The sequence below is a fragment of the Macaca fascicularis genome, chromosome 4, assembly GCF_037993035.2.
Source record: "Macaca fascicularis isolate 582-1 chromosome 4, T2T-MFA8v1.1".
Classification (NCBI taxonomy): Eukaryota; Metazoa; Chordata; class Mammalia; order Primates; family Cercopithecidae; genus Macaca; species Macaca fascicularis.
In genome coordinates, this window is record NC_088378.1 from 57,647,479 (window position 1) to 57,675,099 (window position 27,621).

The following is a 27,621-nucleotide window of genomic DNA, read 5'->3' on the forward strand; positions in this document are numbered from 1 at the left end:
CACACATAATTGAAAGATTTGAATTTTTTTTATTATCCCAGCAAACATTACACTAGAGAAAATGATTGGGAAAATACAAATAAGTTCATTAAAAACACAGGCTGATTATTCGTATCTATTACATTCAGAATTATGCAAAACAATTAGTTATATTGCAAAGCTGTAATTCCTTTTCTAACAAAGCATGATTTTATAAAACTTTAGTGTTGCCACTGATTCAATTTTAATACAAAATACTTATATACACAATACAATATAAAAGTAAACTGTGTAGTGCCTTCCACAAAAGGATATATTAAGGCGCTTTACAAATATACCAATATTTTGACCCAAATTACTTTTTGCTTTAGATTAAAATGAACAGGCTAAATGTTCCACTTTAAATACCAAAGGGATTTCTGTTTATTAAATTTTTTGATCTAAAATACCTTGGGTAACAGCAGCAGCAATGTCTACAAATCCTCCCACTGTATTCTCTAATTTCTAACATATTAAGTCAGAATAAAACAATTCCACTCACAGTTTTGCACTTTGCAACAGCAGAAAGTAATAACTTTTTTAAAAAGTCAATCTCAAAGTGACTTTTTAGTCATACATTCTATAGTTTCTATTACAAATAAGAAGGTAGAAAAGATACAGCAGTAGGGCCTGCCTTATGATGTCACTGGACAATACATAACAGTATCTACAATTACATAATTATAGAACACATCTTATAAATACTATTGATATGCATAAAAAGGGTAAGTACAATAAAGACAGCAAGTTTTTATGAGAAAATTATTTTAAAAGAAAACACACAGAACCAACATTTTCACTCCATTTCAATGGAAAGTATCTATATTTTTAACATTGTTTTTCTCATCTTTTTGGTCAGGAAGCACCAGATTCTATACTGGAAGAAGTAGATGTAGTTTTGGAATAAGACAGCTGATAAGTATATCCAAACTGTTAAAATTGCTGATACCAAAGGCATGTATACTGCTTCAGATAAATGCAAAAGGCTTATAGTATCAGAGGAAATTTTAAAAGAATACATATTTGCGCCAGGCACGGTGGCTCACGTCTGTAATCCCAGCACTCTGGGAGGCTGAGGTGGGCATATAACTGGAGCCCAGGAGTTCCAGACCAACCTGGGCAACATGGCAAAACCCCATCTCTACTAAAGATACAAAAATTAGCTGGGCTTGGTGGCGCATGCCCAGCTACTTGGGAGGCTGAGGTGTGAGGACTGCGTGAGCCTCAAATGTCGAGGATGCAGTGAGCTGTGAAGCGCCACTGCACTCCAGCCTGGGTGACAGAGTGAGACCCTGTCTCAAAACAAAAAACAAAAAAAGAATACAAAATTTGTAGTGTCTGTTACATTTCAGCAATAGGGGGAATACAGATTTTGTGGGAAGGGAAGGGGCAGGAGACAGCACCTTAGATTTCCTACAACATAAATGTAACAAAGTTATTTTCTACTGTATTGCACCTTAGTCCAAAAGTAAAACAACTAAATGAAAATTTAAATAAATCAGATTGAAAAAGCCCAAAGAGCAAGAGGAATACCTTACAAATGTGAGTACTCACCTAAAAATTCTTGAACTACTTTGTTTTGCATAGGATTTTATGGGACTAACCAAATGTTCCATGAACCATGAGGTGAAGACTGCCATTTCATGAGAGCACATTTTCTTATAATTCCAATTAGAAATCCTTCAGAAATATTTCTGTATCAAGCTTGTAATGAGTCCAACATTTCAGTCCCCTCCAAATGATACATTTAAAACAAATTAATGTACCAGCAAGAGAGGCATTCATAAGGTCACCTTACATCACATGTTACAGACCTTTTCCATCACAAATTATCAGTTTATATAAGATGTGCTGAGTAGTGATTGGTAAGTTAAAAACAAAGTTCTTAGTTTAATATATCAATTTTCTCATGGGACAGAGGTCCATAACCTAGAGCCTGTGATAGGTTTCAATATGTCCAAAATCCCTTGAAACTGCATGCAACATTGTATGTGTTGATTTTTTTTTTTTTCCTGGGAAGAGTCCACAGCTTCCTTCAGATTCTCAAAAGAACCACTAACCCTGAAAGACCCATGATAACATAGTAGTAGGTTTCCAAGCTGAGTTCTGAAAGGACCACCTGTAGAAAGGTAGGAAGTGTGGGCTAGTAAGTGTTCCTTGCCCTGACTCTCCAATTCAACTGCAACAGCTCTGCCTTTAATTTTACTACATATATGGTTTCAATTAGCTTTTATGTGAAGAAAGCTAAAAGTATGAAAATCATTAAAATTATGCCTCCAATCCCCAAATAGTAACTTTTGATAAAAACAATCCCTTATCAATGTAGCTTAAGAAAAGGAAATAAAATACAAATTTTACTATGGTCAAAATAGAGCCTTTTTCCCCTTCCTAAAAGATAAGCTCATGTATTTTGGTATAGAACCTTAATCTTCCTTAGAACCTAAGCATTATACATAATAGTCATGTTGAACACATTATTTAACCTTAAATAAATTAGGAGGACTTGATTTTCTACTAAGACCACTCTGTAAATTTTTCTAATTATTAATGGCCATCTTAAGAGTTAATTTTTTCACCAATTAATCTGCCCTTAGGTAAAATATTGCCAGATAGCCAGATTTTCCTTTGCCAATAACAATCTGTATATGCAGCACTGTTCTGAAAGAGGAAACAGGTAACATTGATAATATAATCAAAATAGTTACTATACAGGAAAAGTATATGAACATGAAAATAATTCTTTGCTTAGGATGGTGAAAAAAATTTTAGCTTTCAGTACTGAAAATTTTTATTTATGGCAGCTTTGTTCCCTTTTAAAATTGGAAGCAGCATCAAAAATAACAATATGGAAAAAAAGCTAGTAGTGCTTTGGCTTCTTTTAAAGCCAGTAATTCTTGAGAAATAAATGCAAGAAGATTAAATATTCCATGGGGCCGGGAAGATAAATGCATTATCTTTCCTTCTGACAAACATATTAATATTTTTTAACCCTGTATTCCTTAGTTTCAGGATGTGAATTATACAGATTAAGATTAGCCTAGGAACACTCACCAACACGATGGCTTAATTTCTCTAGCTTATTTTGTACCAAAAACAAGGTTATGAGGGGAAAAAAGAGCTCTGTAAATACGGGGTATGTTTCATATTTGGTTAAAGCAAGATAAAACTAAAACTGTCTTTCAAAAAAATTTCAAAAACTCTTGTCTTTTAAAATTATTTAGCATATATACAAATAGATACCAGATTTCTCCTTTTAAACAAAGCACTACTTATTTTAAGTACTTTAAGTACCAAGAACTGACTGTAATATTCAGTTCATAATTTACTTTTCTTATAACAATTTTTTTCTAAATACTGATTTAAACGGCTGGAATAAATTAACATTTTAAAAGGATTTCCCATAATTTAGGAAAATACAATATTGTACACAGAGCACACATATATAGCTCTGTCATATTTGCATAATTTTACTCTCAGAACCTCAAAACACCTCGCATTTCAGGCCCTTTTGCAAATTCTCATTACATTTATTTACTAGTGTGTTAAACATATACTAGATCGCGATTTTTAATCTCTGAGCCTGTGTTTTGATCATCTTCATCCGACTGCTGCTCTGAGCCTTGTGAATTAATGTATTCATATTCAATAGGCTTTGGATAATTATATGGGTAGCCATTGTCATCAAAAAACCTTCGGAAGGTAAATTCATAGAATGCATGTTCAGGATGCTTCCCATTTTTATACCATCCATTGAGAGTGTCATTTACATTTTCTTCCTCGTTATCGTCACTCCATAACTTATCAGGATCAACAGGATCAAAATTTGATGTATCTGTTGGGTGTGTGATTTTAGGAATGTATGAAGCAGATTGCTGTCTCAGGTCACTGGAGAAATCAATTGTTTTAAAAAATGGATGAGCTTTTATTTCATCAGCACCATTCTTGCCTAAGCGATCTTCGGGTCCTCGGCAAAGTTTAATAATAAGATCAGAAGCTTCAGGACTTAGTTTAGCTTGTGGTGGAATGTGAAGAGATGTTTGCCAGTTGATAACCTTTAAAGATTTTTTAAAATTAGGGGGAAGAGATAAATTAGAAAAATAAAAATTTCCTTCAAGTTTTATACCAAAAGTCTCACTGGGCTATTTTTGTATTTTAAATAAATTACATGATATTTTGCTGGAAAATAATTTGTTCTCCTATCCCATCCTCTCCAGGCAACTTCTACTCACATTATAAGACTCAGTGTCAGTTTTAATCTCCCCTAGTAAACCTTTTTGCCTATGGTAGAAATGACTACTTCTACTCTGCCTCCCCTCTACCATATATTTATTTCTATCACATTTCTAATACCTTATGGTACCTATTTATGTTTATGTCCTACTGAAATATAAAATTCCATTAAGGCTAGGGATTATGTTTTAGTGGTCTTTGTATCTCCTAGTGCTCAGTAAATGCCTGGCACATACTTAATACATTATGATAAAACTTTTTCTGGTGCCAAGCGTGGTGGCTTGTCTGTAATCCCAGCACCCTGGGAGGCAGAGGTGGGAGGACTGCTTGAAGCTGGGAAGGTTCAAGACAAACCTGGGCAACAAAGCGAGACCCCCTCTTTACCAAAAAAAATTTAAAACTTAGCCAGGTATGGTGGCATGCATCTGTAGTCCTAGCTACTCAGGAGGTTGAAGCAGAAGGATTCCTGGAGCCCAGGAGTTTGAGGCTGCAATGAGCCATGACTGCACCACTGCACTCCAGCCTGTGTGACACAGTGAGACACTGTCTCCAAAAAAAAAAAAAAAAAAAGCTCTGGTTATGAATAAAATAAAATGAGGAAGAAAGGAATGCCAAGTGAAGTCAGACTACCTAGTCTCTCCCGCTGAACTCTTGGAGGCAGGGGAATTGGTATACAACTCCAAGTACGATATTAAATGGATTTGGGGCAAACTCTATTAAGTGGTAGAATTGTCATTTAACCAAGTTAAGATACCTTCAACTTGGGCAGGCACTGTGGCTCACACCTGTAATCCCAGCACTTTGGGAGGCCAAGGTGGGTGAATTGCTTGAGCCCAGAAGTTCAAGACCAGCCTGGGCAACACGGCGAAAGCCTATCTCTACAAAAAATACAAAAGTTAGCCAGGTTGGTGGTGTACATCTGTGGTCCCAGCTACTTGAGAGGCTGAGGTGGGAGGATCAGCTGAGCCCAGGGAGGCTGAGGCCGCAGTGAGCCGTGATTGTGCCACTGCACTCCAGCCTGGGTGACAGAGCAAGACCCTGTCTCAAAAGAGGAAAAAAAAAATCTTCAACTTGTTCCATGGTAGGTAGTCAATAAATATTTGTTAAAAAGTTTTAATAATAATGAATAAATGAACACTATAATCTTACTTATTCATAGAGGAGCTAGTCAGCTACTACAGAGGGAAGAAAATATACTCCCTCTTCTATTATTTGTTCCTTTTAAAGTCTTACCCCAGATTAGAAAATTGAGATACTTCAACTAATAATATAATATTTTTAAAACCTTTTTGGAAAAAAAAAAGATACAGTTAATAATAGTTATTTATGCTTCCAGTTCCATCACTTATTTCAAACAGGATAAATAAAAAAAAAAATACAATGAGATGAACAATTCCTTTTTTTTTTAAACAGAGGCTCGCTCTGTTGCCCAGGATGGAGTACAGTGGCGTGATCTCGGCTCACTGCAACCTCTGCCTCCTGGGTTCAAGTGGTTCTCCTGCCTCAGTCTCCTGAGTAGCTGGGATTACAGGTGCCTGCCACCTCACACGGCTAATTTTTTTTTTTTTTTTTTGAGACGGAGTCTCGCTCTGTTGCCCAGGCTAGAGTGCAGTGGTGCGATCTCAGCTCACTGCAAGCTCTGCCTCCCGGGTTCACGCCATTCTCCTGCCTCAGCCTCCTGAGTAGCTGGGACTACAGGCGCCCGCCACCACGCCCGGCTAATTTTTTGTATTTTTTTTAGTAGAGACGGGTCTCACCGTGTTAGCCAGGATGGTCTCGATCTCCCGACCTCGTGATCCGCCCGCCTCGGCCTCCCAAAGTGCTGGGATTACAGGCATGAGCCACCGCGCCCGGCATTTTTTTGTATTTTTAGTAGAGACAGGGTTTCACCATGCTGGCCAGGCTGGTTTCGAACTCCTGACCGCAAGTGATCCATCCACCTTGGCCTCCCAAAGTGCTAGAATTACAGGCGTGAGCCACTGTGCCTGGCCAAGTTTAACATTTTTTATTTTAATGTGTATTTAGGATTTTTTAGTTTAAGGCAAAAAAAAAAAAAAAAAGACTAAGCACAGCAAAAGATTCAGATAATTCAAAGATGGATGAATAAAATTATATAAACTGAAGCACAGAGAGAAAACATGTAGAATAAAAGAAAGAATAAAGCGTAAGAGAAATGGAGGACAATATCAAAGGAATAGCATATGTATAATCATTAGAGTCTCAAAAGGTGAGAAGGAAGCAAAATAAATCTTTGAAGAGATGACAGAGAATTTCCCCAAATCGATGAAAGTCATTAATGTACATTTCAAGAAACTGAGTGAATCTCAACCAAGGAAAATACAAAGAAAACTACACATAGGCACACCATGGTCAAATTGAAGAAAACTAAAGTTAAAGAGAAAAAAATCCTAAAAGCAACCAGAGAGGTCCCAGTTTTGAGGAGGTACTACGTATACTCTCCCGTCTCTCTCCCACAGAAGGCAGCTACAAAACCTGATCAGGATACATGCAGCAGCTACTTCAAGACCCTGAAAAGTAAATAATAACAGGTAGATTTGGGGAGAAGATGTAAATTTGAAGTACCATTAAACCTGGTGACCATTTAAAAAAAATAAGAGACAGGATTCTCACTATGTTGTCCACGCTGGTCTTGAACTCCTAGCCTCAAGCAATCCTCCCACCTCAGCCTCCCGAGTAACTGGGACTACAGGCCTGTGCCAGCACACCCAGCTCCATTTTTTTCACTCTAGTAGTCTGCAGGCTGGACTCAAGGTAGCCCCAAACTTGGAAGGAGCTGAGCACAGACAGAGAGCTAGAGCAGAAGTCCCTCTAGTTCAGGCTCAGGGAGTAGAAAAGGAGTTTCCTGGTAGCAATGGAGGTGACAATAAGAGCCAATATGCCCCTAAAACTGACAGATGAACCCTCCTCTCCAATTGGAAATAAAATAACAAAGCATGGGCTGGGCTCGGTGGTTCACGCCTGTAATCCCAACATTTTGGGAGGCCGAGGTGGGTAGATCACTTGAGATCAGGAGTGCAAGATCAGCTTGGCCAAAACGGTGAAGCCCTGTCTCTACTAAAATACAAAAATTAGTGGGCCGGGCGTGGTGGCTCAAGCCTGCAATCCCAGCACTTTGGGAGGCCGAGACAGGCGGATCACGAGGTCAGGAGATTGAAATCATCCTGGCTAACATGGTGAAATCCCGTCTCTATTAAAAATACAAAAAACTGGCCGGGCGCGGTGGCTCAAGCCTGTAATCCCAGCACTTTGGGAGGCCGAGACGGGCGGATCACGAGGTCAGGAGATCGAGACCATCCTGGCTGACACTGTGAAACCCCGTCTCTACTAAAAACTACAAAAAACTAGCCGGGCGAGGTGGCAGGCGCCTGTAGTCCCAGCTACTCGGGAGGCTGAGGCAGGAGAATGGCGTGAACCTGGGAGGCGGAGCTTGCAGTGAGCTGAGATCCGGCCACTGCACTCCAGCCTGGGTGGCAGAGCGAGACTCCGTCTCAAAAAAAAAAAAAAAAAAAAAAAAAAAAACTAGCCGGGGGAGGTGGTGGGTGCCTGTAGTCCCAGCTACTCAGGAGGCTGCGGCAGGAGAATGGCGTAAACCCAGGAGGCGGAGCTTGCAGTGAGCTGAGATCGCGCCACTGCACTCCAGGCTGGGTGACAGAGCGAGACTCTGTCTCAAAAAAAAAAAAACATTAGTGGGGTGTGGTGGTGCATACCTGTAATCCCAGCTACTCAGGAGGCTGAGTTAGGAGAATCACTTGAACCCAGGAAGCAGAGGTTGCAGTGAGCCAAGATTGTGCCACTGCACTCCAGCCTGGGCGACAGAGTGAGACTCCATCTCATAAATATATAAATAAATAAAATGATAATAAAGCATAGGGTCCCAATAAGATGGGTTGAATCTCTGTTGCTTGTTTTCTCTCTGTGTCCTTTTGCCACCTTGTCCTGGATTCAGGTGCAGTTATGAGATATTGGGTAAGTGAAACCTCACTTTCTGGTCAGAGAACTAAAATAGGGAGCCCCAGGGAACAAGAAGGTACTGGGGACATCACAGAGAGGGAGAAGATTGGGCAAGTGACCCCATTAAGTTGCTTATGAACTGCTGGGCTCCCCCTCCAAACTGTACCTATGTGAATCTAATCCTAAGGAGCGTAACAAAGACTTTGAGAACTGAACTAAGGAAAAGACCATAGCCTACAAAGAGATCTGCCTAGAAAGGAAAAAAGGCTTTGAAACTGACATTGAAATAAAAAAAGCCTGGTTGGAACCTGTGGCCTGAACCCAACCAGGTTTAATGCTTGTCAAAACAAGGTCAAAATTATCCATAAGATCCAGAGTCTCGGCTGGGCCCTGTGGCTCACGCCTGTAATCCCAGCACTTTGGGAGGCCAAGGTAGGCAGATCACCTGAGGTCAGGAGTTCGAGACCAGCCTGGCCAACATAGTGAAACCCCGTCTCTACTAAAAATACAAAAATTAGTCAGGCGTGGTAGCACGTGCCTATAGTCCTAGCTACCTGGGAGGCTGAGGCAGGACAATCGCTTGAACTTAGGTGGTGTAGTGAGCCAAGATCACACCACTGCACTCACTCCAGCCTGGGTGACAGAGCAAGACTCTGTCTCAAAAAAAAAAAAAAAAAATCCAGAGTCTCATAATGTGTTATTTAAAATGTCCAGGATACAATCCAAAATTACTTAGTATAAACAAAAAAACAAAAAAAACAAAAAAACCCGGAAAATTTCAACTAACATAGAAAAAGTCAGTCAGTATTGATATGACATAGATGCTAGAATTTTCTGACAAAGACTTGAAAGTAACCATTATAAAAATGTTCTAGGTCAGGCGCGGTGGCTCACGCCTGTAATCCCAGCACTCTGGGAGGCTGAGGCAGGCAGATCACGAGGTCAGGAGATCGAGACCATCCTGGCTAACACAGTGAAACCCTGTCTCTACTAAAAATAAAAAATTAACCAGGTGTGGTGTCTCTACTAAAAATAAAAAAAATTAGCCGGGTGTGGTGGCGGGCGCCTGTAGTCCCAGCTACTCAGGAGGCTGAGGCAGGAGAATGGCGTGAACCTGGGAGGCGGAGGTTGCAGTGAGCCGAGATCGCACTACTGCACTCCAGCCTGGGCGACAGAGTGAGACTCCGTCTCAAAAAAAAAAAAAAAAAAAAAAAGCTCCAAATAAGGATCAACACTCATGAAATGAAAGATAGGTCTCAAGCAAAGAAATTGAAGATATAAAGTATCAAAAAGAAATTTTATAATGGAAAAATAACCAAAATAAAAAACTCAATGGATAGTCTCAATAGCAGAGTGAAGATGTCAGAGGAAAAAAATCAGTGAACTTGAAGATAGGTTGATACTGGCCGTGCACAGTGGTGTCACTCCTGTAATCCCAGCTCTTTGGGAGGCTGAGGCAGGTGGATTACTTGAGGCCAGAAGTTGGAGACCAGCCTAGCCAACATGGTGAGAACCCTGTCTTACTAAAAATACAGAAAATTAGCTGGGTGTGGTGGTGCGCCTATAGTCCCAGGGACTCGGGAGGCTGAAGTGGAAGGATTGCTTGAACAAGGAGCTTGAGATGGAGCTTGCAGTGAGCTGAGATCATGCCACTGCACTCCAGCCTGGGCAACAAAACAAGACTGTGTCTCAAAAAAAAGAGAGAGGTTGATACTAATTACGCAATTCAATCAACTGCTCATTCTGAAAAGCAGAAAACACAAAACCTTAAAATGTAAGTAGAATTTCAGGAATCTGTGGGACCACACCAAAAGGTCTAACATTCCTGTGATTAACATCACAAAAGAAAATGTGTGGTACAGATAAATATTTGAAGACATGATGGCTGAACATACCCCAAATTTGATCAAAGTCATAAACCTACAGATTTGAGATGCTTGGTGAATACCAAACAGAATAAACCCTGAGAAATCCATGCCCAGACATATCATAATTATAATACAGAAAAAAAATTATTGAAAGTAGCTACAGAAACATAATGCATTATTTGAGGGATCTGAATAATTGCAGATGTCTCATCAAATTATGAATGACAGAAGGAAGTAGACATTTTAAAGTGCTATAAGAACTAAAACCCAGAATTTTGTATCAAGTGATAATATATATATTTTTTGAGATGGTGTCTTGCTCTATCACCCAGGCTAGAGTGCAGTGGTATGATCTTGTCTCCCTGCAACCTCTGCCTCCTGGGTTCAAGCAATTCTCCTGCCTCAGCTTCCCAAGTAGCTGGGATTACAGGTGTACGCCACCAGCCCAGCTAATTTTTGTATTTTAGTAGAGACGGGGTTTCAACATGTTGGCCAGTTTGGTCTCAAACTCCTGACCTCAGGTGATCCACCCGCCTCGGCCTCCCAAAGTGCTGGGATTACAGGCATAAGCCACTGTGCCCAGCCTCAAGTGATAATATTCTAAGGAAGACAAAATAAAGACATTCTCATATGAAGAGAAATTAAGACTGTTATCAACACACTTGCTCTCAAGTATCTGCTTAAGGAAGTTGTTCAGATGGAAGAGATATGATATAGAAGGAATCTTGAAACAGCAGGAAAGCAGGAAGAGCAAGGAAAACGCTAAATATCCAGGTAAACATAAATGACTATTCGTCTCATCTTTTTTTTTAATTATTATTTTTTTTAGAGACAGGGTCTCATTCTGTTGCTCAGGCTGCAAGGTAGCAGTATGATTATAGTTCACGGTAGCCTCAAACTCCTGGGCTCAAGTGATCCTCCTGTGTCTGGAGTAGCTGGGACCACAGGCACGTGCCACCATACACCATGCACAGCTATTTTTTTTTTTTTTTTGGTAGAGACACGGTCTATGATTTGTTACTCACGATGGTCTTGAACTCCTGGCTTCAAGCAATCCTCTTGCGTCAGCCTCCCAAAGTGCTGGGATTGCAGGCATGAGCCACTGCATTCAGCCTCTCACCTTGAGTTCTTTAAAGAACTTGATGGTTGAAAGCAAAATTGTTACATTGTTGGATGAGGCAGGTTGTGAGACAGGGTCACACTTTATTGCTCAGGCTGGTGTGCCCAGGCTGGTGTGCTTATTAGCTCTTACTGCAGCCTCGACCTCCTGGACTTAAGGGATCCTCCCACTTACCGGTGCCCCTGCCCCAAGTAGCTGGGCCTGTAGGCATGTACTACTACACACCAGCATGCTAGGTTAATTAAAAAAATTTTTTGTAGAGACAGGGTCTTACTATGTTGCCTAGACTGATCTCAAACTCCTGTGTTCCAGTGATCTTCCTGCTGTGGCCTTCCAAAGCACTGGGATTACAGGTGTGAGCCACCACATCTGGCTGGATGAGGTTGTATGTATGTATGTATGTATGTATGTATGTATGTATGTATTGAGGTAGAGTCCCCCTCTGTCACCCAGGCTGGAGTACAGTGGCACCATCTCGGCTCACTTCAAGCTCCACCTCCCGGGTTCACACCATTCTCCTGCCTCAGCCTCACGAGTAGCTGGGACTACAGGCGCCTGCCACCACACCCTGCTAATTTTTTTTATTTTTAGTAGAGATGGGGTTTCACCGTGTTAGTCAGGATGGTCTCGATCTCCTGACCTCATGACCCACCTGCCTTGGCCTCCCAAAGTGCTAGGATTACAGGGTGAACCACCGTGCTGGCTGGATGAGGTTTTAAGCATATGTAGATGTAATGTATAAAATAACTACAAGCCAGGTGTAGGCTCATGCTTGTAATCCCAACATTTTGGGAGGCCAACGTGGGAGGATTACTTGAGCCCAGAAGTTCAAGACCAGCCTGGGCAACATAGTGACTAGTCTTGATTACAAAATAATAATAAAATTAGCCAAGGGTGGTGGCATGTGCCTGTAATCCAGGCTACTTGGGAGGATGACACAGGAGAATCTTGAACCCAGGAGGCAGAGGTTGCAGTGAGCTGAAATCACAACCCTGCACTCCAGCGTGGGCAGCAGAGCAAGACCTTGTCTCAAAAAAAAAAAAAAAAAAAAAAAAAGAAGAAAAATAAAATAACTACAATATAAATAATAGTGAATAAAGGGACCTATATAGCATATGGTTCTACATTGAACTTGAAGTGGTAAAGTATAAATTCTATGTAGATAGTGAAAACTTAGGCTGGGCGCAGTGGCTCACGCCTGTAATCCCAACACTTTGGGAGGCTGAGGTGGGTGGATTGCTTGAGGCAGGAGTTTGAGACCAGCCTGGCCAACATAGTGAAACCCTGTCTCTACTAAAAATACAAAAATTAGCCAAGTGTGGTAGAAGGCACCTGTAATCCCAGCTACTCAGGAGGCTGAGGCAGGAGAATCACTTGAACCTGGGAGACAGAGGTTGCAGTGAGATGAGGTTGCACCACTACGCTCCAGCCCAGGCAACAGAGTGAAACTGCATCTCAAAAAAAAGAAAGAAAGAAAACAATATATATTTTGTAGTCACTAGAGCAATCACAAACAAAACTATACAAAGAGATAATAGTAAAAAACCACAGTAGAAAGAGATAGCACAGAAAATAGCAGAGTAGGAAGCATCAGGGGTCTACCCATCCCTAAAATCAATCATTAAACTGGAAAAAGACTATCAGAATACTATTTTGGAACTTTGGAACCTTACAGCAGCCAGGAGAGTGCTTCATGAAGGGAGAGGCTGCTAAAATTTGGTTCAGACAGCAGCGTGTGTGAGCCCACTACCATCTACCATTCCTCAGTCCTGTGGCAGTCAGGAAAACCACAGCTTGCCTTCCTGGAGCAGCTGGTTAGTGCCAAGGTGGGCAGTAAGAACTCTGCCCTCCAAATATTTGAGGCTGTCCATCTTGGTTGGTGTTAGTGATTCCCTGAGGGAACAGCACAGATGCCTTTCTTTCACCTGCTCTGGCAGATTTAAAGAGACAGAGATCCATTCTTTTTTTGACCCAGACATTTAAAGAAATATGTCAGATCACTGGCTTGGGTTACTTTTTGCCTTACTGTTGAGTTTTGAGGGTTCTTTATATATGGTAGATTAAAAAAACCTTTCTTAGCTATGTGATTTGTAAATATTTTCTCCCAGCCTGTAGCTTGTCTTTTCTCTTGATTGTTATCTGTGGTAGAGGGAAAGTTCTTAGTTTTGATGAACTTTTTTCTTTTATGGGTCATGATTCTGGGGTCATTTCTACGAACTCTTTACCTAACCCAAGCCCACAAAGATTTTCTCCTATGTTTTCTTCTAAAAGTATTATACCTTTAAGTTTTATCTATATATGTGACTCAATTTGAGTTAATCTTTGTAAAGGTGTGAGGCTCAGTTTTTTTTTTTTTTTTTTGAGACAGAGTCTTGCTCTGTCGTCCCAGGCTGGAGTGCAGTGGCACGATCTTGGCTCAATGCAAGCTCTGCCTCCTGGGTTCAAGTGATTCTCCTGCCTCAGGCTCCCAAGGACCCAGGATTACAGGCATGCACCAACCACACTTGGCTAATTTTTGTAGTTTTAGTAGAGACGGGGTTTCACCACGTTGACTAGGCTGGTCTCAAACCCCTAACCTCAGGTTATCCATCCGCCTCGGCCTCCCAAAGTGCTAGGATTATAGGCGTGAGCCACTGCACCTGACCTGATGTTCATTTTTTTTGTATATGGCTGACCAGTTTTCTCAATACCATTTGTTGGTGATCTGTCTGCTGCGACCTTGCAAAGTGCTGGGATTACAGGTGTGAGCCACTGCACCCATTCCAGCACTTTGGGAGGCTGAGGTGGGTGGATTACTTGAGCCCAGGAGTTTGAGACCAGCCTGGGCAACATGGCAAAACCCTGTATCTACAAAAAAAAAAAAATATACAAAAAATTTTAAAAAAAGAACCTGTGGTCCCATCTACCAGGAGGCTAAGATAGGTTGCTTGAGCCAGGACAGAGGTTGCATGAGACAACATCATGCCACTGCATTCCACCCTTGGTGAAATGTTTTGATCCTATCTCAAAATAAAGTGCTGGGATTACAGACATGAGCCATCATGTCTGGCCCTCAAAGAATAATTAAGAATGATCAGGAGGCGGAGTGCAGTGGCTCATTGGGAGGCCGAGGTGGGTGGATCATGAGTTCAGGAGATTGAGACCATCCTGGCCAACATGGTGAAACCCCGTCTCTACTAAAAATACAAAAACTAGCTGGGTGTGATGGCGCGTGCCTGTAATCCCAGCTACTCGGGAAGCTGAGGCACGAGACTCACTTGAACCCAGGAGGCAGAAGTTGCAGTGAGCTGAGATCACGCCACTGCACTCTAGCCTGATGATAGAGCAAGACTCTGTATAAAAAAAAAAAAAGAGAGAGAGAGAGAGAGAGAGAACGACCAGGAGTTAATTAGACTTCAGAAAGGAGGAAGGGTTATAGAAGAGAGAGATGGAAGTAGGACATTCCAGACAGAGGGAATGGTATGAACGGAGGGCAAATTCCAACTTTAACCCATGGACAAAGGAATCACCAAAGGGTATTAAATCAGACAGTGTATGGTCAAAATTGTGGGTAGCTTCTCATTTAAGTGCCAGAGGTATTTTCAAATGGGGATATAAACATTTGTTTGTAGTTTGCATAGAAGGAGACAAAGCCAGGAGGCAGTAGGTGACAAGCAGTGAACAAATCTTCAAAATGGACTAAAGGCTTGTTTTGTTTTGTTTTGTTTGAGAAGGAGTTTCGCTCTTTCGCCCAGGGTGGAGTGCAATGGTGAGATCTTGGCTCACTGCAACCTCTGCCTTCGGAATTCAAAGGATTCTCCTGCCTCAGCCTCCCAAGTAGCTGGGATTACAGGTGTCCGCCACCACACCCAGCTAATTTTTGTATTTTTAGTAGAGACAGGGTTTTGCCATGTTGGCCAGGCTGATCCCAAACTCCTGACCTCAGGTGATCCACCCGCCTACACCTCCCAAAGTGGTAGGATTACAGGCATGAGTCACCGTGCCTGGCCTAAAGACCTTTTTGAGAATGATATATGAGTATGGTGTATGAGTGAGGGGGGATACAAAATTATGGGGATATGGCATCATGGAGACTGGAGTTCACACATGCAATTTTAGTGAGTTCATATACCCTTACAAGTTCATTCTTTTCCTTTTTTTTTTTTTTTTTTTTGAGACGGAGTCTCGCTCTGTCGCCCAGGCTGGAGTGCAGTGGCGCGATCTCGGCTCACTGCAAGCTCCGCCTCCCGGGTTCACGCCATTCTCCTGCCTCAGCCTCCCGAGTAGCTGGGACTACAGGCGCCCACAACCGCGCCCGGCTAATTTTTTGTATTTTTAGTAGAGACGGGGTTTCACCGTGGTCTCGATCTCCTGACCTTGTGATCCGCCCGCCTCGGCCTCCCAAAGTGCTGGGATTACAGGCGTGAGCCACCGCGCCCGGCCATTCTTTTCCTTTTTTAAATTAAACTTTTTTTTTTTTGTAGAGATGGGGTCTCACATCATTGTCAGGCTGATCTTGAACTCCTAGGTGCAAGCAATCCTCCTGCCTCAACCTCCCAAAGCACTGGCATTATGGGTATGAGCCACTGCACCCAGCCCAAGCTCATTCTTTAACTCCAGACTAAAATGCTCTAAGTACTAATAAATAAAGGTCAATGACGTAGCAACTTTGTGAGAATTCTTTTGATATAGATGCCATACCTTACCTTCATTTGTGTTTCTAATGGTGTTTGTGCCAAGAAAGGAGGTTGTCCCACCAACATTTCAAAAAGAATAACACCAACACTCCACCAATCACACAACTGTGTGTATCCTAAAATAAGATACCAAAGTTAGTTATTTAGAAGCACTTTAAAAATGCTCAGAATACAATAAAAATTAACATTAAATCACCAATTTATACTGTAAAATTAATACTTTTATTATAAGCCTGAAAAATAAGGCATATTCTAGTGTTGTTTTGGCTGGCCTAAAGGCCTACTGAGATTTTATATGAAAGAAGTGCTTTACCTGTTCGTAGCAATACTTCAGGTGCAATATAATTGGGAGTCCCAACCAAAGAATGTGCTAAACATCGCTGGTGCTGGCGTGCAGCTCTCCGCTCTAATGGCTTCAATCTGTCTCCACATCGACAGCTTGAGGGATCCCCCCATTCATTACTGAAATCCATGCTATCTTGCCGTGGATGGTCACCTGCACAACAAAAGAATAAATAAATAAAATCAACAAGGACAACAGTAAACCTGAAGTCTATTTAATCTTCTGACATCATGGTTTAGGGTTAACAACATTCTCCCTTGTGACAAACTAAGACACAATGTATGCCAAATCACGGATGGTGTTTATTACCAATTACAGCCTGCTTTCTGAGATGTCAATAGGAATGATTTTACACTTAAAAAAAAAAAAAAGTCTAAGATTTAGCAATTTATTCAATGTTAAATAACAACAATATGAGTCATGGGGAGATTAAGAGTTTGTTATTTAGCCCACTCCCTGGTACTACTCTGGACAAACTTTCAAACAAATTAGATCAGTGTTTCATTCAATAAATGACAGTGATAAGACAAAGCTCTGGTTACATTCTAGTAGGAAAAGAAACAAAACAAACAATTACACATATAAGGAACAGTGACATACCCTACACAGAGAATCAACACAGGGTGATGTGACAAATGTGACTGGATAGCTACATAAGACTGAATGGCTAGGAAAGACCAATTGAGAAGATGACATCAGCTAAATTGTAAAAATACAAGAAGGAATCAACCATTTAAAAATCAGGTTTAGGTATTCCACACAGAAATAACAGCAACAGAGAGAAGAACAGTGCAGCTGATAGAAGGGAGAACTGTAAGAAATAGGGCAAGAACTGTAAGAAATGCAGCAGGAACAAATACACATGGGTTTTACAAGCAATAGAAATGGTCTGCCTTTTACTTCAAGTAAAGGGAAAAGATATTGGAGAGTCTGAAGCAAGAAGATAACAATATCTGATTTATGCTTAAAAAAAAAGAGTTCTTTTGAGCCATGTGAAGTTTGCAAGGTCTATTTGAAATCCACATGAAGATAGACAGGAAGCAGTTGGATAGAGAAATTATGAATTTTGGAGAAAGGCCATTTCTGGAGAGAGAGATTTGGAAGTCATTAACATATAGATGGCATGAAGTCACCTTGAATATAAGAAATTAATATTTATTATATTTATATAATATAATATTTATCTAGGATGTTTGATTAAAATATGATTTCCCTTTGGGAGGCCGAGGCGGGTGGATCACGAGGGCAAGAGATTGAGACTATCCTGGCCAACATGGTGAAACCCCATCTCTACTAAAAATACAAAAATTAGCTGGGTGTGGTGGCGTGTGTCTGTAATTCCAGCTACTCAGGAGGCTGGGGCAGGAGAATCGCTTGAACCCAGGAGATGGAGGTTGCGGTAAGCCGAGATTGCGCCATGGCACTCCAGCCTGGCAACAGATCAAGACTCCGTCTCAAAACAAACAAAAAACCAACAACAAGAACAAAAAGATTTCTATGCCCCAGTGAAGACTTTTGATCAAAAGACGGGAATAGAGCCTAGGAATCATGTTTTTAGGAAGCTTTCCAGGTAATAATTCAGTCAAATCTGGGGAGACACTAAATTCCACTATGTCAAACATTAAAGTAGGTTCAATTGTCTCAGTTCTACCCATTTTAATGTCAATCTACTTGTGCTCACAGAAGCACAGGAAGCCAATAATACTTACCTCAGAGAATTGTTGTGAGCATATTAGAATATATTGTTAAGCACCTAGTACATAGTATTTAACAAATGTTAGATTGACTTACACTTCCATTAGCGCTTGGAGGGATCTTGGTGAGGCAGTGTGGTGTAGTAGAAATAACATGGGCCCTGAAATCAGACAAACCTGCGTTCAAAGCCTAGCCCTTACACTTGATTTCTGTCTGACCTTGGGCAAGTTACTTCATCTAACTAGGCCTCAGTTTCTTCATCCTGCCTCACAGTGACATTGTGAGGATAAAATAGGATCAAGGATCATAAAGTGTTTAGGGTTATATAAGTTGTGTAATAGTCACGTAATGGAATCCTAAATAGCAGTGAAAATAAATGTTACATGTAATAACATGGAGGAACCTCAAACAAGTCAACACAAAGAATATATATAGATTAAATTTAAATAAAGGTTAAAGAGTAGGCAAAATGAAATAATATATTATTTAGAGATATATACATTTGTGATAAAACTATCGATAAAAGTAAAGAACCAATTATAAAGTTCTGAAATAATAATTATCTCTGTGGAGGAGAAAAGGGGAAGTGATTGTTTAGGGGCTTCTAAAGTACTGATAGTCTAGTTCTTTAACTGAATGATGGATATGAGGATTCATTAAAAAATTATTTTTAAAATGTTATTTGGCCAGGCGCAGGGGCTCACACCTGTAATCTCAGCACTTTGGGAGGCTGCGGCAGGTGGATCACCTGAGGTCAGGAGTTTGAGATCAGCCTGGCCAACAAGGCGAAACCCCATCTCTACTAAAAAAACAAAAATTAACTGGGCATGGTGGCGGGTGCTTGTAATCCCAGCTACTCGGGAGGCTGAGGCAGGAGAATCACTTGAACCCAGGAGGGGGAGGTTGCAGTGAGCCGAGATCACGCCACTGTACTCCAGCCTGTGTGACAGAGCAATACACCATCCAAAAAAAAAAAAAAAAGTTATTTATCTGACATATTTACAAATAAAATGTAAAAGGTGTGACTCAAAAAATGTTAATGATATTTAGAAATAATCAAGTCTAGCACATTCTTTCATTTTATAAGTCTAAGTGCCTAAAGGATTCACCCAAGTTTATCCAACAAAATTAAGAGCTGACCCACATCTTCTGGCTCTCATCCAGTGATGATATCATCTTATATTTTACTACATCAATAAATTACATTAGTATGAACAAACTAAAATAAATTTGACGAGTTTACTTACCACTCTGATAGTACTTAGAATCGTGTGTCCATCTGAAGCCAGTGCAGAGGCCAAAGTCAGTCAATTTAATATGACCATCACGATCAATCAAAATATTATCAGGTTTAATATCTCTATGAATAAAACCCATTTTATGAACACTTTCAACTGCACAGGTAAGTTCTGCTATGTAGAATCGTGCCAGATTTTCTGGAAAGATGCCCATTCTAATTAATAGGCTCATCATATCACCCCCAGGAATGTAGTCCATTACAAAGTATAAATTGTCCTTATCTTGGAATGAATAATACAGACGAACTACCCATTCATTGTCAGCTTCAGCCAGGATATCTCTCTCAGCTTTAACATGAGCAACTTGATTTCGAAGAAGAACATCTTTCTTTCGGAGAGTTTTTGTTGCATACAAAGCCTTAGTATCTACTTTTCTTGCTAGGCAGACTTCACCAAATGCTCCTATTCCTAGTGTCTTTATCTTCACAAACATAGACTTGTCCATTTTAGCCCTTTTAAGACGGATGTAATTAGATTCTTTTTGGCAAAGCATCTTTCTCATTTGATCCTGGGCATCTTGAGATAATCCAACCTAGGCAAATAAACTAGATGTTAAATAAGAATTATCTTCTTCAATATTGAATATTAAGAAATAGCTTGGAAAAATTTCAGGCATATATTTAAAGGTTAAATACATAATTTTAATAAAGCATGTTAGAAATCTAGAAAACATTTCAAAGGAAATTAATGATCAAAAGTGCAGCCTAAGGGGTAGTTAAAAGGATATTCAAAGTGAATACATATGCAAATTCAGCTGTGGAGCGCAAGAAGAGGGTACCAGATGAGTAAGCTTTCTACTCTTCTCTAATGCACTCCAAAAAAAAAAAAAAAAAAGGTTCTCAATGTGCAACAAACACCTGTTAACATGCATCTTCATTTATCTCTCTGTTACATGCTTCTCTTGGTGGAATGCCTAGGCCTCAAATATTCTTCCTCCTATTTTGTCTTTCATGAAAAAAAAAATTCTTCCACTCCAGGTTCATTTATTCTAAAAAATTAATGTACCAAAGAATAACAAAACAATGCCTTTTCTAACCCACCAATCCTTTCCCCATTCTCAATAAATACACAATAGTCATTAATAATCTTTTCTTTTCTCTTTTGCAGGGCATTAGAGTAAAGGTGCGACTCACGGCCCACCACTAACACAAATTGCAAAGGGTTTCTCCTACTTCGAAAAGAACCACCTGGTTGTTCACAAGATATCCTTTGGATATTTAGGAATACTTCAAAGAATAGTCAGTGTGACTCATGAACAGATCAAAAAATAGATTAAAAACAAAAACTAACTTCTAAGTATTATAGATATGGAATGCCTGGATTTAGAAGGGAGAAACATTTTTGGCTAATGAATAAAGAATTAATTAAAGGGTTTAAATGAAAAGAAATTCAATTGGAAAAGTGGGGTCTAATTCTAGAAATACAAGACTAAAATAGAGCAACCACATGCTTCTGTTAGGATTCGTATTTGCATGCAAAATCTTTTAAGGGTGGCATGCCAGACTTAGTTCAGAACTGTTTCTCTTAAAATCTTACTTGCCTACACAGTAATGGAGACTACAGAAGTCAGCAAAGCTTCCAACACCATAAAAGTTTAAATCAGCTATTAGTGAAAGTGAAGAGGAAAAAGGAAAAATAAACTAAGAAAATACACATAGACAGACTTTAGTAAGAAATCCTAAGAACTAAAATATGAATAAGTCATAGAAATTATTATGGTATTTCTCATTTAATAAAATATAAAATGGAAACAACAATACTGTAAAATCAGATATGGAAAAATCATTTTAAAAGAATAGTTCTCTCAAGTATATATATAAAGGAGTTTAATCACAAGGTTAAGCCTCTTGGATTGTGAGTGACAGATGTAAGATTAGGAGTCAAATATTTGAACTGTAAGCATATGATAAAAACAATAATAGACGGGTGCAGTGGCTCACGCCTGTAATCCCAGCACTTTGGGAGGCAGACGCGGGTGGGTCATGGGGTCAAGAGGTCAAGACCAGCCTGGCCAACACGGTGAAACCCCGCTTCTACTAAAAATAAAAAATTAGATCGGTGTTGTGACGGGTGCCTGTAGTCCCAGCTACTGGGGAGGCTGAGGAAGGAGAACTGCTTGAACCTGGGAGGTGGAAGTTGCAGTGAGCCGAGATGGTGCCACTGCACTCCAGCCTGGCAACAGAGCGAGACTCCGTCTCAAAAAAAAAAAAAAAGATGATGATCGCACTACCTTAATATCTAGTGAAGAGATCTATGTGAAATGACAACACATATTAAAGTGTGTTTACTTATTCTGATCTCCCTTTTAGTGCAGTTTGACTAAATAATTTCAGCACATTTTTCTCTAGTATATTATAAAAATGAAATGAGAAGGGAGAAATAACTGAAGGGAATTTCTTTTACACTTTCTAATAAGATCTATGTGATGAATAAACCCATAAACTCCAAATTTTCTACAAGTAAAAGGAATTGTTTCGTAAGTATATCAGGAGATGAGACCCACATATTTCTTTCTTTTTTTTTTTGAGACGGAGTCTCGCTCTGTCGCCCAGGCTGGAGTGCAGTGGCGCGATCTCGGCTCACTGCAACTGCCACCTCCCAGGTTCACGACATTCTCCTGACTCAGCCTCCCAAGTAGTTGGGACTACAGGCGCCTGCCACCGCGCCCGGCTGATTTTTTTTTGTACTTTTAGTAGAGACGGGGTTTCACCGTATTAGGCAGGATGGTCTCAATCTCCTGACTTCATGATCTGTCTGCCTCAGCCTTCCAAAGTGCTGGGATTACAGGTGTGAGCCACCGTGCCCGGCTTGAGACCCACAAATTTCTAATTTATGTTTAAATGTTGTAAGATAATGTATAAAACCTAGAAAACAACCTTTCCTCCAATTTTCATATAAAGGTATTATGTACACCTAAACTGTACACTGCAAATTATATTTTTCTTAATTTACACAAGATTTTATTAGAGGAAATTCTGAGTAAATCTTGAAATACTAAAAAAAAAAAAATGCTACAATCAAAAGTACTTTAAATTTATTCACTTTTAAATTCTGTAACTGATAATATATTGTAGTTAGCTATAAAAAAAGAAAAATACTGGAGCACAATATTTTAAAATAAACACCAAGCAAATAGATTTTACGTATAAAAAATGGACATTTTAAAAGGTTTTACCCGCATCATTTCATTCTCTAATTGTTTTTTACGATGTAGACGCTGCTGATGAGATTTGAGTACATTTTCTACATGTTGCTCCATAAAGAATTTAAATGCTTGAGGAGAATAACTTTGAATACGAGATTCCCTTCGCTCTTCATCTTTCTTGGTTTTCCTAACAGTAATGGGTGAAGTTGTAATCTGTTTCTTTTCTTTATCCCCACTATCAACATTTTCATAACTCTTTTCACTCTCATCTTCCTTGGGCAAGCTTGGCTGATCCTCTTTGCTAGGCTTACTGATTGATTCATATGGAGGAACAGATGGGTTTTGGTGCAGCAGATGTTTTGGGTAGGGTGGTGGTGGTCCTTGATAGTTTGGAGCTTCAGCAACAGGTGGCATCACAGTCACATTTGAAGCGGTTCCCTCAGGAAAAGGACTGGGTTGAACAGTTTGAATTGGCTGTGGTATCCAAGAAGGGTGTGTAGGTGCTAAAGCAGTCTGTAGCTCTGGTTTTAATACACGCATGCTTTTCACAGGCTGTTGAATAGGAGCTGGTGTAATTGCAGTGACTGTTGTAGCGGAAGGCTGAGAATTAGCAGAGTGACTTGCTCTATTTCCTAATGGGTTATTAAAAGAATTTGACCTCACTGGTATGTTAGGTTGCCATGTAGGGATTTCATGCCCACTGCTCGGGGATGACTGGGCTGGAGCAGAAGATGACTGAGGCCAATTTGTTTGCAGTCCAGGTACATTAATGTTATACAGTTCCATGTTATGACTATTTCTGTTTGGCACCATCATAGACTGAGGAATATTTCCATTTGTATATGACGAAGGAGCAGCAGATCCCCCTGTTTGTAAAGCAGAAGGGCTTTGTCCATTAGTTGCGGTCAGAGGATATGGTGGTGGTGGCTGCCGATTCACAGTGCCAGCAGGGACAACATTTTGGTGTATCATGAAATCAGTTTGTCCAGTACCATTCTGCATTCCAGGTCTCCCTGATGGAAAGTTAAATTTGCTAGAACTCTGCATGATGATTGGTTGTCTGCCAACAGGAACAGAACTAATGCCTCTCTGTCCCTGATTAGAAGGATTCATGGGGGAAGTATTGAGAGGTGGTGGAGGATAGCCCTCTTGCCATGCCCCAGGTGGGACAGGAGAGATTCGGGAGATTACGTATTCCATGTTTCCAGAATAGCGTTTTGTTTGAGAGTTTGGTTCCCATGAAGGGGGAGGTGGAGTTGTACCTCTTGGAGGGGGAGTCTGGCCTCTTGGAGGTGGTGGAGGAGTAACACTCCTTACTTGAGGTGGAGGTGGGGGGTTCACTCTCTGTCCGTTGCTGGGGTGAGCTTGAGCAAATGCTGTTATACCAGATCCAGACAAAGGTCTTCCTACATCTGTCTGTGAGTTGGGACTCTCAGAATGATAGGCCACACTTTCTCCTAGTGGTGGGCCATGCCTCTGAGGAACTAAGGATTCTTTAGAACCTTTCCAGCTCTGTTTGCGGTTAACTGATTGTTGCACATTCCCTATGGGTATAAGAGAGATAAAGAGGAAAAAGAATCATGTTTTCAACCTCTTATTTTTGAAAAGCTTGCAATTCTGATACTACAAATGATACTCAATTCTCTTTCAAGAATTATAAAAATATTAAAAAGTTCAAGTGATCTCTTGTACAAAATGGTGACTGTAGTTAATAATGTATTGTACTCCTGAAAACTGCTAAGAGAGTAGATTTTAAGTGTTCTCACTACAAAAAAACGATATGTGAGGTAATAACATGTTATTTAGCTCAATTTAGCAGAAAAAGAAAAAAGAAGAGTTATAAAAATAAAATTTCAGTAAGTGGTTTCCTTTCACCTTTTAAAATTTTATTTATTTTTGACCGGGCGTGGTGGCTCACACCTGTAATCCTAGCACTTTGGGAGGCTGAGGTGGGTGGATTGCTTGAGCCCAGGAGTTTCAGACCAGCCTGGGCAACATGGTGAAGTCCCATCTCTACTGAAAACACAAAAATGAGCCAGGTGTGGTGGCACGTGCCTGTAGTCCCAGCTACTAGGGAGGCTGAGGTTGGAGGACTGCTTGAACCTGGGAGGCAGAGGTTGCAGTGAGCCAAGATAATGCCACTGTACTCCAGCCTGGGAGATAGAGCGAGACCTTGTATCAAACAAACAAAAAAAAAGTATTCTTGACTGATGGCTCAAAATTCACAAAGTACAATATCATACTTCTGTTCTTTAGCCGACCGATCTTTAATAAGGTACTTCAGGGATATACATATACAAGTTAGTACTATACATCCTATATGTACTACTACGCCTAGCTTTTTTCATTAAACAAAATGAAGATTCTATATCAGTATAAAAAGTATTTCCTCACTTTAAAAAATGTTACCATTGTTTTTCACCTTATGGATATACCCTAATTTATTTAATCAGTTCCTTCACTGATAGACATTTAGGTTATTCCCAGTCTTTTGCTTTATACATTAAAAAAAATGCAGCAATGAAAAATTTTGAACAGGCCAGGTGTTGTGGCTCACGCCTATAATCCCAGCACTTTGGGAGACTGAGGTAGGTGGATCACTTGAGGCCATGAGTTTGAGACCAGCCTGGCCAACACGGGGAAACCCCATCTCTACTGAAAATACAAAAAAATTAGCCAGGCGTGGTAGTGTGCACCTACAGTCCCAGCCACTCGGGAGGCTGAGGCAGGAGAATTGCTTGAACCCAGGAGGCCAACGCTGCAGTGAACTGAGATTGTGCCACTGCACTCCAGCCTGGGTGACAGTGCAAGACTCCATCTCGAAAAAAAAAAAAAGAAAAAAAAATTTTTTTGGAACAGATATAGTTTCATATATATGCATGCATATTTGTAGATAAATTATTAGAGGTGGCATTATTAAGCCAAAGGGCGTATCTATTTGTAATATTCATAGCTAGTACTGATTTTAAATATATTTAAATATATATATATTTTTAAATTGAAACAGAGTCTCACTTTGTCACCCAGGTTAGAGTGCAGTGGCACAGACTAACTGCAACCTCCATCTCCCAGGTTCAAGTGATTCTCCTTCCTCAGCCTCCCGAGCAGCTGGGACTACAGGAACACGCCACCACGCCCAGCTAATTTTTGTAATTTTAGTAGAGATGGGGCTTCGTCATGTTGGCCAGGCTGGTCTTAAACTCCCGACCTCAAGTGATCCGCCCACCTCAGCCTTCCAAAGAGCTGGGATTATAGGTGTGATCCACTGTGCCTGGCCTTTTCATATGGTTTTTAAAACAGAAAAAGATAGTAGGCTATAATTAGCTGAACATTAAATAAGGTATAGATTTTACAGAAACTGTCTTTAATGGAATTTCCAAATCAATAAAACAAGCAAAAAAAAAATACCAAAAAAAAAAAAAAAAGAAGTATTTAAAATAGAACAGTCCAGCCACTTAGGAAAATATACAAGACACATTGGTATAAAGACAATACACATATACATTCCAGAAGGACTAAAGGTTTAAATATTAAAGATGAAATCATGTAAGCACTAGAAAAAAACAAAAGACCATTCAATAATATTGGGGTACCTCTAGCAAATGTCTTCCCAGGCATGACAAAAGTAGAAATCTAAATACAAACACTCATTACCATTAAAAACAAAACAAAAAAGAATACTAACAAATTTGAAAGCTCAACATTATCCTGGGCAAAAATATATCTAACAACACATCTGAGAAAAAAAGTGGTAAAATGTGGTGAATGTTCATAATGTTTAGTTTAACACTCCCTTTCATCTAGGCGGGGCAGCATTTGGGTTCTATATGCTCAGAGGAGGAGCCAGATGAAAAGCAGGTAAGTAAATAATGTTTGGGGATAAACCGGACAAGTCCTCTGGCCATCAGGCTCTTTCTCACTTTCCTCAGACGGCCAGCTGAAGTCAAATACACCATGTCACTCATTCAGCTTTTAGAGTATACAGTCACCCCTGTTGTTCTGCGCCTCCCACAGAGCTCTCCATATTCTTCCACTTCCCAAACCTTTCCACTATGTCCTCTGAATCCACTCGGCTCCACAGCCAGCAAATGTGCCTTATCAGTAACCTCTCCTCCAAGCTTTCCTGCCACCTTCTTGAAGCTGGTTTTCTTCTGCTGATATTACTTTCCTTTCTGCCTTTTGAAATTAAGGTTTTCTTTAAAAATAATCTAGCGAAAAGATGGGGTTCTAACATTTGTTCTTACAGGTTTGATATTATTCCTTTAAAAAAGCCAGCTCTTTTGAAGTTCATGCTATGTGGGAGGCCACACTCACTAATTCCTCTCACCTAATGAGCTCCTACCTATTTGCTCTGCTTCATTCAGCCACAGCTTCAGCATTCAGTCTACCCTAAGCCCCGCCTTCATCCTGTAACCTCAATATCCACGAGGATAAACCATCAATTGCCCTCATATCTCAGCTTCTTGACGTCCCCTCTTCCACTCCACATCAAGTATCATTCTCATGACTGTATTTCAAATTTTGGTATTACTCATATCTGCTAGTTTCAGAATCACTTATTTAAGGTTTATATGTTTATACTCCCAGACCACAACTTCTTCTCTTTTGTTTACTCCTACTGCAAAAGTTTTTAAACTTTATTAAGTAGCAACCTTACCAAGATCTCCAAGTTTTTTTTTTTTTTTTGAGACAGAGTCTCGCGCTGTTGCCCATACTGGAGTGACTTGGCATGATCTCGACTCAATGAAACCTCTGCCTCCCGGGTTTAAGCGATTCTTCTGCCTCAGTCCCCTGTGTAGCTGGGATTACAGGCAGGTGCCACCACACCCAGCTAATGTTTGTATTTTCAGTAGAAATGGAGTTTCACCATGTTGGTCAGGCTGGTCTTGAACTCCTAACCTCAGGTGATCCACTCACCTTGGCATCCCGAAGTGTTGGGGTTACAGGCGTGAGCTATCGCATCCGGCCAACATCTCCAAGGTTAATCCCCTACTTTATCAGTCCTCCTTTTTCTTATTTTTATTCTTTTGAGACAGTCTTGAAGTCACTCAAGCTGGAGAGCAGTGGCATGATCATGAATCACTGCAGCCTTGAACCCCTGGGCTCAAGCAATCCTCTCATCTCAGCCTTCCAAGTAGTTGGGACTATAGGCATGCATCACCATGCCCAGCTAATTATTTTATTTATTTATTTTTGTAGAGATGGTGTCTAAGTTGCCCAGGCTGGTCTCAAATTCCTGGGCTCAAGTGATCCTCC

The 27,621-nt window shown here is 40.3% G+C and overlaps 1 protein-coding gene across 9 annotated transcripts in view; it reads right to left on the reverse strand.

The window, feature by feature from the left end:
* Window positions 1–9: 9 nt before the first annotated feature.
* The window catches only part of LATS1 (large tumor suppressor kinase 1), a 58,361-nt gene continuing 30,749 nt past the window's right edge, over window positions 10–27,621 (reverse strand). For 6 of the 9 annotated variants that reach the window (XM_065543568.2, XM_045391381.2, XM_065543567.1 and 3 more), the window contains 5 exons: window positions 22,396–23,909; window positions 19,170–19,752; window positions 16,198–16,380; window positions 15,894–16,000; window positions 10–4,070 (listed from right to left, as the gene is read on the reverse strand). In XM_065543568.2, coding sequence (XP_065399640.1) covers window positions 3,561–4,070; window positions 15,894–16,000; window positions 16,198–16,380; window positions 19,170–19,752; window positions 22,396–23,565 — 2,553 coding nt within the window. In that variant the 5' untranslated portion in view covers window positions 23,566–23,909 and the 3' untranslated portion in view covers window positions 10–3,560. Of the gene's footprint in view, window positions 4,071–11,113; window positions 11,227–15,893; window positions 16,001–16,197; window positions 16,381–19,169; window positions 19,753–20,697; window positions 20,824–22,395; window positions 23,910–27,621 lie in introns of those variants that run through there. The other 3 variants (XM_074037223.1, XM_074037222.1, XR_010586280.2) reach the window with 2 other exon arrangements.